At 39.2% G+C, this 11,828-nt stretch overlaps 1 protein-coding gene across 1 annotated transcript; it reads left to right on the forward strand.

The window, feature by feature from the left end:
• The first annotated feature begins 1,255 nt into the window (after positions 1 to 1,255).
• On the forward strand, positions 1,256 to 1,879 carry LOC121379585 (jerky protein homolog-like). The gene has a single exon (XM_041508233.1). The coding sequence runs from the start codon at positions 1,256 to 1,258 to the stop codon at positions 1,877 to 1,879; it is 624 nt and encodes a 207-aa protein (XP_041364167.1).
• The last annotated feature ends 9,949 nt before the right edge of the window (positions 1,880 to 11,828 follow it).

Below are 11,828 nucleotides of genomic sequence, written 5' to 3' on the forward strand. Positions count from 1 at the left end.
CCAATTGGGATGCCATTATTCGACAGTCGCATGCCTTGCCCAACGTCACCAAATCACTGGATCCGTGAACTATGGACCACGCACCGGCCGCCCGAGGGTGACAACCGCAGCCCAAGACCGGTACATCCGGGTTACCCACCTTAGGAATCGGATGATGCCAGCAACTCACACCGTTCACCAGGTGCATGTTCCACGTGGTCCAGTGTCCGCTGATACCGTCCGCCGCCGTCTGAGGGCAGCAGGACTCCGTAGGGGAGAGCGGGGCAGGTCGTGTCATGGTGCAGGTCAGATCAGCTTAAAATTAACCACTTTATTAAATGTTTTTGTCCGTTTTCTTTTCGTTCCTGTTTTTTTAATACCCGGGAGAGTCTCTGTCACTACATACATGCTGAAGTTGGATTGCGCCATCAGTTCAAACTAGGCCCATGTGCCCATTTCTTCACGGTAGTACAATTATTTTTTTGTCTTGTTTTTTTTCCTAAAACAATATATACGAAAGCTACCCTTTTTGAGGCCTGTTGAACAGGAAAGCCACAAGCCTTTGGAAACGTTTCATTATTATTAATATGGTCTAGAAGTAATGCACAATTTTATATTTGATTTAATTTACAACCACTATGTGTGGGGCAGCTTGGGTCGGGGCAGCTCGAGTCAATGACTACACCTAACCTCAGTGACTCAACCTGCCCCGCGTTTAAAGAAAATATATTTCCAAGATAAGATAGTGTGTGTGTGTGTGTGTGTGTGTGTGTATGTGCGTGCGCGGGTGCATGCGTGCATGCGTGCGTGCGAACAAAATAAAAGAGGGGAAAAGTGCATATTTGGTAACATGGAGTTGGCGTTATAAATTATGGCAAAGTTTATCATTATGTGGCACAAAATTCTGTTAGTGTATTTCGGTTTTATTGGATTCTTTTCTTAAATAGGCCTACTTGTTTCTGTTGAATAGGTGGTGAGAAATTACAAGCGAAAAACTGATCGGAAGGGGATAACTATATCTGCAGTCCAAAAAGCATTAAGTTACATAAAGTCTGGCAAATCCATTAGAAAGGTAGCAGAAGCATTCAAAATCCCATTTGAGTCCCTCGGGCGTGCTATTAAGCAGAAGAAAGAAGGTCAAATCTCGGAAAATGTTTATCCCAAAACATGCTCTTCCAGACAAATATTTAATGATTCCGAGAAGCTGATGCTAGTTGACTACTTACTTGTGACTTCACGCATTGGTTTTGCTGTTAACTGTAGAACTTTACGGTATATGGCTTACCAACTGGCTTTGAGAAATGAAAAACGTTTCCCTACAAGCTGGACTGAACACGAACTCGCAGGAAAAGACTGGGTAACTGGTTTTTTGAAGCGACACCATTCAGTAAGTATTAGGACTCCAGAAGCAACAAGCGTGACCAGGGCAACAGCCTTTAACAAAACCAACGTTAAGGTCTTCTACTCCAAGCTTCAAGATTTGTATGCAAGGAACAATCTGACACCTGATCGCATATTCAACTTGGATGAGACTGGACTGACGACATCACAAAAGCCTCAAAAGGTTATTGCAGAATCTGGAACAAAGCAAGTTGCACAGATGGTTTCTCATGAACGTGGTCAAACAGTTACCATGTGCGGTTTTGTAAATGCCATTGGCAATGCCCTCCCACCTTGCATGGTGTTTCCACGGAAGAATTTTAAGAACTACATGATTCATGGAGCACCACCAGGAACCTTGGGTATTGCTTATCCCAGTGGATGGATGACTGCTGTAACTTTTCTGGAGTGCTTGAAGCATTTTGTACGCTATGTCCATTGCAGCAAAGACAACACAGTAATGCTTCTCTTGGACAACCACGAGTCACGTGTCATTAGAGGCAATAGACCTCTGTCGTGAGAATGGAATAGTTTTGCTTAGTTTCCCCCCACACTGCACGCACAAACTCCAGACCTTGCAAAACCGTGTTTGGGCCTTTCAAGAGGTTGTACCACAGGGCAGCAAATGACTGGATGTACAACAATCCTGGAAAAAGAATGAGCATTTACGATGTGGCAGGTCTTGTTGGAAAGGCATATCCAAAATCTTTCACATGTACCAACATTGTCTCTGGTTTTCACTGCACTGGAATCTCACCGTCTGATTTCAGATGCGGAGTTTTCTCAGTCATTCGTCAATAATCGACCTGAACCTCAGCATAACGATAAAACTGGACCTGAAGCAGCCCAGCACTGTAATTTAGTGCAGAACGTATCGATGAGTTCACATTCAAACAATAGTGACACGAGCCAAATCTCCTCTTCTTGTACTGAAATGTTGCCTCGACAAAGTGATCTTCAACAAGATACTTCTAACATTCCTGTGACTAATGAGCAGCATATGCCAGCACTACAGAAAGATCCTGGATCTGCATTTTCTTTATGCTCGCCAGACATGGTTAGGCCATACCCGAAAGCAGGTCAAAGGAAAGATCTCCCAAAAAGCAAAAGAAGATTTGGTAAATGTAGAATCCTAACAGACACACCTGAGAAAAACGAGTTGGCTGTAGCAAAGAAGCCAAACGTGACTAAGGAAAAAAGAAAGGTCTTGCAGAAACGTTTATTTGACACAACAGATAATATCACGCAACGAATACATAACACAAGGGTTGTCAGGGCGTCATATCATCATGGGCATTCAGTATTTCCTGTTGAATCTCGTGATCGTCGGTGCACTGCAATGGCAGTATCTGCTGCCGTTTACAAGACAATAACAGATATATCCCAGTGGGAGAAAACAGACCTTAATCTTATTCTGATGAATGGAGACCAACTATGTAGACAAATCACCTCAGAAATGCTAACAAGCGAAAGTGGGTATCTGCTTATTTCGGATATTCCAAACTCGGTCCATCTTTATGACAAATGTTTCATTGTTAACCAAACAGAGCCTGCATTTGGTGTGATTTCCCAAGACCATACTTTTCCTAGTGACAAAACGTTAAATAAAAACATGAAGCAAATATTTGAGCAAGCACCATCTGCTGTATTAATAGTCCAGCAATACGCAGTCATGATCTGCAAAGCTGCAAAAGATGACACCTGCTATGTTTTTGACTCACATTCTCGAAATGATTCTGGCATATCCTCAGACAGAGGAAAAGCTGTCAAGCTCATGTTCGCTAACACTGCTGACCTTGCATCCTATCTGTGTGTCTTTGCTAGAGGACTCGGAAATGCTGTTATTCCCTATGAACATGTGGGGCTGAAGGTGTTTCTTGTCGATAATGGTGATGATTTGGGTTCCATTCTTCCTGGAGTTGTGTTTGACAACGACAGCCTGAAGGTTTATGTCGAGAATGTTGACCCATCTGCAACAATCCTTTTTGACATTTCTTCAGAGACTAGCATGAATCTGACCACATCAACTGACCTTGACATAACTTCCGTTTCAACATCCAGCGCTGATCCAGCTATGATCTCACCAGCTATCTCTGATATGACTTATACTATCTCCATCCCTGACAGTATGACAACCATGTCTACTCATTACGGCATAAACCCGAACAAGTCAACTGCACCTGACTTCACTCCAAACTTGTCAACCACATCTGACTTGACCCCAACCACGTCAACCAGACCTGACTTCACCCCAAGCACGTCAGTCACACTTTGCATGACCCCAATCGTGCCAACTATACTTGACGTAACTCCGACGTCAACTATACAACACTTGACTCTGACATCGTCACCCATATCTGACATACCCTCACAAACAAAACATAATACAACTCCAACTGATTCAATTAGCAGTGTTGAATCCACTGATGTGTGCATTTATTGCCTAGATCACTTCCACAACTCCAAACCTGGAGAAATTTGGATTGAATGTGCACGTTATCACCTCTGGTGTCATGAGGATTGTGCTGATGTTGGCACTACCAAATACTTCATTTGTGACTTTTGCAAATAAAGCAGCACACAAATTAAACATTTTGCAAATGACACTCTCACCGAGCCTGAGAATGTGACTCACAGAATACATCAGGGCCCCATACCACAGAACTGTGGTACTTCCAACGTTACCACAAGTTTTTCTTATTTTCAGTAGCTATGATTTCAACCCCTGCAATTGCCCATGGCAATCGGCAATGCCGTGGAGCTTTTAATTCTTCACAGCATTTTTGGCCTTGGACTACAGGGTTGGTGTTTTTCAGTGGCATGTTCTTTTTTTTTGTTTTTTTTGCCGTAGACATTTTCTTAATTGCAGGGGTTTTGATTAATCAAAGAGACACATCTGACAATTGTCTTGAATTACTTGTTCAAGCAGGAAAGGGTTTCTGTTTTAAATAATTTTCAATAATTATTATTATAATTTTTTTTCTATAGGGGTCCTAATCTAGAGTGACCCAAGCTTCACCATGGGGTGACATAACCTGCTTCGAGGCGGGGGCAGGTTGGGTCACTTCAAGTTATGTTTTCTTTTAACATTTTCGCAAAGAAAAGTTCCAGACGGATGCTTGTTTTAAGTTTCACTTGTCTCAGTAAAGATTAAAGTTTTAGTTGAAGTTGATTTCAATGCGTTTTAATTGATACAATTTGACTTTAATGGAAAAAATATTTTTTTGACTCAACCTGCCCCGCTCTCCCCTAACCGCCATCCCCATGTGGGACCAATATTGACCCCTCGGCACCGCCAACGACGTCAACAATGGCGACGTGTCCAGTGGCAACACGTTTTGTTTACGGATGAGAGCCGTTACAACCTTCCCAACGCTGATGGCCGAATCCGAGTATGGCGACGTCGACATGAACCTTACTTCGACTGCTGCGTTCTGCAGGCCGACCGATGGGGCGGGGGTAGTCTGATGGTGTGGGGTGGGTTTACATTCAACCACAGAACACAACTAGGTATGACAAAGTTCGACGTCACTTTGCGCTGCATATCTGCCACCAGCTTAAATGACTCACTTTTCAACACAAATATTGCAGCTTCCCAATAAAATACAGTGATATTAAATACATGTACATACACAGCGTTTTATCATCTTTCCAACTGATATAATTATTTAATTTGTAATTCGGTTAAAACTACACCAATAACGATTTTCAAGAGAGCTCTGTCAATGACGTCGCGTAAAAAGTATGACGTCGCGGCCATTTTTACAGCTGATAGGGTCACATGATAATTTTGTCTTAACGTGGCGTCTGACGTCAATGGCTACTTTTGGAAGTGTTTTGAGGTATTTAAACTTCTGACTACTGCATGCAAGATATCTCGCCCGACGTCACGTCAGTCGATATACTGTACACTGTATACAGTGCATTCCCCAATTCATATTTCCCGCCGTTTTGCACACGACACTCACCGGAAACGGAAATATAATTAAAGAAAAAAGGTTTTTTTTCAAAATGGTGGTTTTTGTTTAGATTTTTTCAGTTGAAAATACCTTGAAATTTTGAGTTCAAAAAGTGGTTTTCGGCAAGTATTTTCTCTTGACAACAATGGCGGCACGTCGCGGTAATTTTCAGGGATCGATAGCTGATTGTAACAGCTAATTTGATAATAAATTTGATCGTTTTACCAACAACGAAAATTACCAAATATTGCAATATGAATGGTAGTTCGGGTTTAAAAAAATATTCTGGTCAGAAAACCACTGTTATCGGGAATAATGGACATAAATACTGGACAGCTGGCCACAAATGCCCGTAAGTAAACGCAACTTTTTCGATTTTTTGCCTAATTTTAATCACCATTAGCCAATCTAAAATAATAAAAATTACAAAAAAAGACACGAAAATAATACTTACCGATTCATATATGAACTTTATTTCATGTATTTATGAAACATTTAAGTGAATATATGTGAGTAAAAATTATAAACTTGTACCCACTCAACGTGGTTTTTGTTCAAAATTAATCCAGTAATCTAAAGGTTAAGACGTGGCTCATCATAGAGAAAGGTCAATTTTGTCACTGATAACGAAATGTGATATTTTAAATGTACTTTGAAAAACACTGAACTTCAAGTGGATTTTGAATATATTTCTATACTTAGGCACATCGAGTTCACATATTCAGTTGTTAAATTGAACCTATTTCTATGTTTTCTTTGAATTTTCAAGTCATTTCACCCTAGCGCATTTGAGCGCAAGGCGTCCTAAATGGGGTTGTCTCAGCAGTTATGGCGGCAGCCATTTTATCAATCCCATAATGCATCGCTTCAAGGTGGCACTGCCTAGTATGTTACATGTGTTTTAGTTTTAAAAATAAACATTAGGGCCTAAGTTGCTAAAATTGCGTTTTATTATAAGTGACCATATGTGTCAAATATCGGAGGTGAATCTAGCCCAAATACATTATGACTAGCGAGCTCTCACCCACAATTACATTGTTTTGGTTTCTTGCATGGGAATTTTCTTCCTGTTTTTAAAAACTGCCATCTCGCCTCACATTAATTAGCATAACTTCATAGAAACACACCTACAGTTTTTATAAAGAATTGTGTGTGACAGTAACACAATTTTAATAGTTAAATAAAAAAATATATATTTTAGGTATTATTCCGATCAGCACACAATACCCTCCCCCACATGCTATATTGTTCTTTTTAATGTATTTTCCAGGGAAACATGACCCGACCCCCACCCCTATCCCAACACACACACAAAAACCTTTGCTAGCCACGGTCTAGACCTCTACACAATTTCCTGCACAGGCACCTGTTTTACCAAATATTTCGTTTCAATGCTTCAAATTAATTTTATATGTACATTAAATTGTATTATAAACATGCTAAACTGCAAATTTTGCTGTAATAACAGAAACAACAAAAATTATCCTAAAAACATCGACATAGTAACTGTAACATTAGTATTTGTATAAACATGTTTATGTTGGTCTTGCATGTCGATTTTTCAAGATAGGTAGGGCCTAGATGTCCAACATGTTAGAATTAAGACATTGTTGTACACGATTGTAAGCATCACAGGGGATAACCGCATGCGGGTAACTGTAGTTACTCGCATCCAATATGGCGGAGGACGCACTTGAAGAGTATTAATCAATGTGAATTTCCGTATTTCTAAGCATTCACATTTTAATAGAGCGTATCGGCAGTTGCTTTAGTATGAATATATTTTGAATCAATGAACTAAGGATAAGATGTGTCATTCGGCTGATAATGAAATCACAAAGTTAGGCATGATGAAGGTAACTTCGAAGTGGTAATGTAGGTAACTCTCTAGTCAGCTTCTGATGAGATGTGGGTATCTGACAAATGGGATGAGGGTAACTGCAATGATGAGCGTAATTGTAGGATGAGAGTATCTGCAGTAGTTGTCTCTTCATAACTAATGGTCGCCATATGCGTCTAGAAACAATTAGTAAAAAACGTTATTCTTATGTTTTTCCCTTCATTTTCTTTTTCAGATTATTACATATGCTATTTGTGCGATACATCCTCCGCCCGAGCCAATACTATTTTAACACACCCCATCAAAATGTACACTGGGACCATTCAAATATTATGTAACGCTCGAGGGTGTTGATGGGTGTAGCGCCAAACGTTATGTGGCTTTACAAGAGGGAAAATAACGTCATGTCGTGGCTACTTCATTTAGCTATTTATCAATGAAACTTTGCATTCCTACGCATTCATCTATCAATGAAGTTTATACAAAAAATATTATAAATATATTCACGGCTAAACAAAATTATTAAAATATATATTTTGTTAACTTATGCTGCTAACATTAATTATACAGCAAGTATGTTTCCGATTTATAAATATGAATCGAAAGAACCATGTGCACACTTTTCGCATAATATCTATGCGGAGTTGTACTGTGGCACCTCTCGAAAGACGTATTTTCATAAATATCATGTGTATCTCTTCCACCGCCATGTAATAAAGGGGGGAGGGAGGGTGTCTAATTTTGATATAATAGCGTTACGTAATATTTCAACGGCTCCATGGTGAATAATTGGGGGGGGGGGGGGAGAGTGTTGCCTTTGATTTAATAACAAACATTAGGGCACTAAGGCAAGTTCGAGGGGTACCAAGGCAAACATTTCCTTCAAAAGAGTGGCACCTTATGATCTTGGACTCTAGCCTATGCAGTTCGTTGGATACGGACAGTGGGGTGATCAGTGGCGTAGCCAGGGGGGCCCAGAGGGCTTGGATGCCAGGTGCCCCCCCCCCCCCCCCCCCTACAAAATCCTGCCTACACCACTGGATACGGATGCCTTAATATGTGTGTGGTTGTCATGCATTTGTACTGAATGGACAGTAGCTCGAATGTCTTCTGGTCGCAGCCCGCGGTTACGACCAACACGCGCTCTGCAAGTACACAGCTAATAACTACACAAATGGCAATGGCAAAACTAAGTTTAGTTGAAGCATTCATATCTAAAGACGTTGGACATTTGGCTGCTGACGAGCTAAGCTCTAGCGTGTTTTGTTTTGTTTTTGGTTGTTTTTTGTGGGGGTTTTTCTTGTTTGTTGTTGTTTTTTGTTTTGTTTTTTATTCTCCCTTGCCGGGGCATTTTGATGTCCAACAACAAAATACAAAAGTGAATGGAATGCGTGCGTGCGTGCGTGATTCAGTAAATATTGGGAGTATATTTTAATTTTAACTTTGGTATAATCTAACATTAAATTTTCGTTTGGGGTAATTGTCCTTTCATCTTTCAGAGTTTGGGTAATATGTCGGACAATTTCAATCTTGAAAGTTAATATAAGAAGACTATAAAAACATAAAGCTATATTATAGTATGACTTTACCGTCGAGTCATTTCGTCTTATATTCAAAATAAAGTAGGCTAATCAATCACCCAATTTTGAATGAGCGTTCGAGGTGCGCCAACTCCTCAATAGGTGGCGTTACGCAACAACAGGATCCCACGTGACACTATGAAAAACCCGGAAGTAAACGACTTTGCGTCTATAACATTTTGTAAAAAGTTCTATAAATAATGCCTTCTTCATATTTTTGTGTTCCTCAATACCACGGAAGAAGGAAACTTTCCAAGTGACAAGATATTGTAAAAGAAAAGACGGATTGTTGCTATGAGATAAGACAAATAACACTTGAAAGTCGACCGTCAGTGTTAATTGTTTGTTTTTACAGACTGCATATATTCTGTGACAAGATTATAAAACATGTAAGTCCTACTGAATTTTTATTTTACTATTTTCTCCTGTAGATTCTGTTAGAATATAGTTTAGGTAATGCTAAAATATAAAATATTAATAACACGATGATATGAATTTTTTCTTTTTGCTTAAAGACACACTATTTCTATCACTGATATTATCAGTTTGCATGTGCTATTTTTTCACCACTTTTACATTATTTACGTCTAGCCTACTTGCCAATTATAAGTACACATTTAATTAAGCAATCGTACAATTAATCTTTGCATAATTAATGCAAGGATATCAAATTGTAATGTGCAGCCAATCAAATTGTAATACGAAGCCTCTCAATATTTTATATAGAGCCAGGACATAGATCAGTGGTAAGGCAATCACCTAATGTGCGGTAGGTTTAATATTGATTTCCGCAATGGGTCCATTGGGCTATTTTTTATTCTATCTGATGCGCCACAACTGGTATAACAAAGGCTGTGGTATGTACCATCCTGTCTGTGGGATACTGCATATATAAAAGATTGCTTGCTGCCCATCAGAAAGAATAACCCAGTGTGTGGTGGAAGCAGGTTTCCTCTCTCATTATCTTGTGTTGTCCTTAACCATATAACCTTACATACATGTGTACCATGCATATAATAATAAAAAGTTTAAAATAATATTTGGATAGTGGGGGTGTTATTGTGGGGGGGGGGGGGGGTCTTCAAATTACTGGTAGGATATACATGTATATATTTGTTTGCACAGAATCATCCCCCCCCCCCCCCCCCACTCCTCCCCGCATATTTATACTGATTCCAGTAATAGTATTATACTATATAAATTATAATATTATATTTTTATAACATCTTTTATGATGTTGTTTTGCCCTTGTTACCAGTTTGCCCGAGTCATTTCACATTTTTTACAGATTTATAAATAAGGAAAGAAAAGGAACAATAACCCAATAACACCCCCTCTACCTAAATATTATTTTAATATTATTTTGTGTATATTTGATAGATGTTTGGCTGTGTAAAAGCTGCAAGTATGTATGTATGTCAATTACTAAGTACTAAATTACCTATACTATAGGATCTGCGGAGGCTCTTTAAACAGACATTCCTGTTGTTTCCTATTTGTTGATTTAAAAATAAATGCAAAACATATTAAGCTTAGCTATATGAATACATTTGTATTATAATTGAATTTTGCATTTCAGGTAGAGAACTAGTATGGTTCCTTAAAGACTGAAGCTAGAAGCCATTCCACGCTTGTTTTTATGGATAGAACCTGATTTATTGTCTTGTTGGGACAGGACAAGCAGACTACAAAATGGAAACAATAAGAAAAGTGCCAGATTCGTATTCAGATGATGAAACAAAGGTTTTTTATGTTTCATGATGATTGTTCCTTAGTAAAAAAAAAATGTGTCAAAGTGTCAGATGTTGAAGTTGTGAGATACAAGTGAATATCAGACTGTACTTGGAACATTGGGTACTGGAATTTTTGTTATGCTTTGAATGACTAAAAATTAGTCCATTGAAAGTTGTCATCCAATGTAATGGCCCTGTCACACTGTAGCGTATCGTACTAGCGTATGTCAGCGTATGAAAAATATCACTCATACGCTGGTATACGCTGACATACGCTAGGGGTACGTTAGGCATAGGTTGTATACGTTTGAAGCACGGTGGCATACGCTGGCATACGGCGAGGTAGAAAATTATTTGTGCGTACTCCGACGTATGATTTATACGCTAAGCATACGTTAGGCAGACACTGAATACGCTAGGGGTACGTGACTCCTAGGTCGAGTACGCTGGTCGTACGCTGACATACGCTGGCATGAAGGTGTACCGTATAGCTAGCGTATTGATAGCGCATTGATAGCGCATGAGTAACGTACTTCTAACGTATGTCTGACGTATCTGCAACGTATACGCTAGCCATACGCAGAGTACGCTGGCCATACGCTGGTCACACGCTGACATACGCTGTCATACGCTAGCCATACGCAGAGTACTCTGGCCATAGGCTAATATTTCCTGACATTCGCTGGTCATACGCTGGTCATACGCTACGCATAGGATAAATATGGTAAGTATACGCACAATTCTGCATTTTCAAGGGCTTCATGTGCGTATGAAAATTATTTTATGAATTTTCATACGCAACTGATACGTTTCTCTCATACGCTATAGTGTGACAGGGCCATAAGCCATGAAATAATGGTAATAAAATTGATATGAAACATGGTTTTTCCACCTAGACTTTATTATTCAGTACCATTTCACATGTTGTTTGTATGAGTAAAGCCTACATGAAATTGGGTTCTGGATATATATTTTTTTTAATTATTTTTTTATTGCCCCAGATCAAACAGACAATGTCATGGCTGGGGACCCTTGAATCATTGCCTTACAACGGTAATACATATTGTAAAGATGTGTCATGAATGAAAATCAAGTAGATACACAACTTCCTATAATATAAAAATATACATTTCCAATGTTCTGCAACAGAGAAAGTGAAGTGTATCACATGTGCTTGAACGTTTTTTTGGGGTTTGTTTTACATAATTGTGATTTATATTTCTAAATTATGATGCTTTGCATGTTGTTGGTTTTATATTTTTAGACATTTATAAATGCTTTCTGTTTACATACATTTGGTTCATACTCCCTCCCCCCACAAATTCATTGACATTAATTGGCTTTGATCTGGGGGAGG

This window comes from Gigantopelta aegis, chromosome 8 (assembly GCF_016097555.1).
Source record: "Gigantopelta aegis isolate Gae_Host chromosome 8, Gae_host_genome, whole genome shotgun sequence".
NCBI lineage: Eukaryota > Metazoa > Mollusca > Gastropoda > Neomphalida > Peltospiridae > Gigantopelta > Gigantopelta aegis.

Coding starts and splice junctions, on each gene's coding strand:
- LOC121379585 (XM_041508233.1), top strand. CDS start 1,256: ATGGCTTACCAACTGGCTTTGAGAAATGAAAAACGTTTCCCTACAAGC.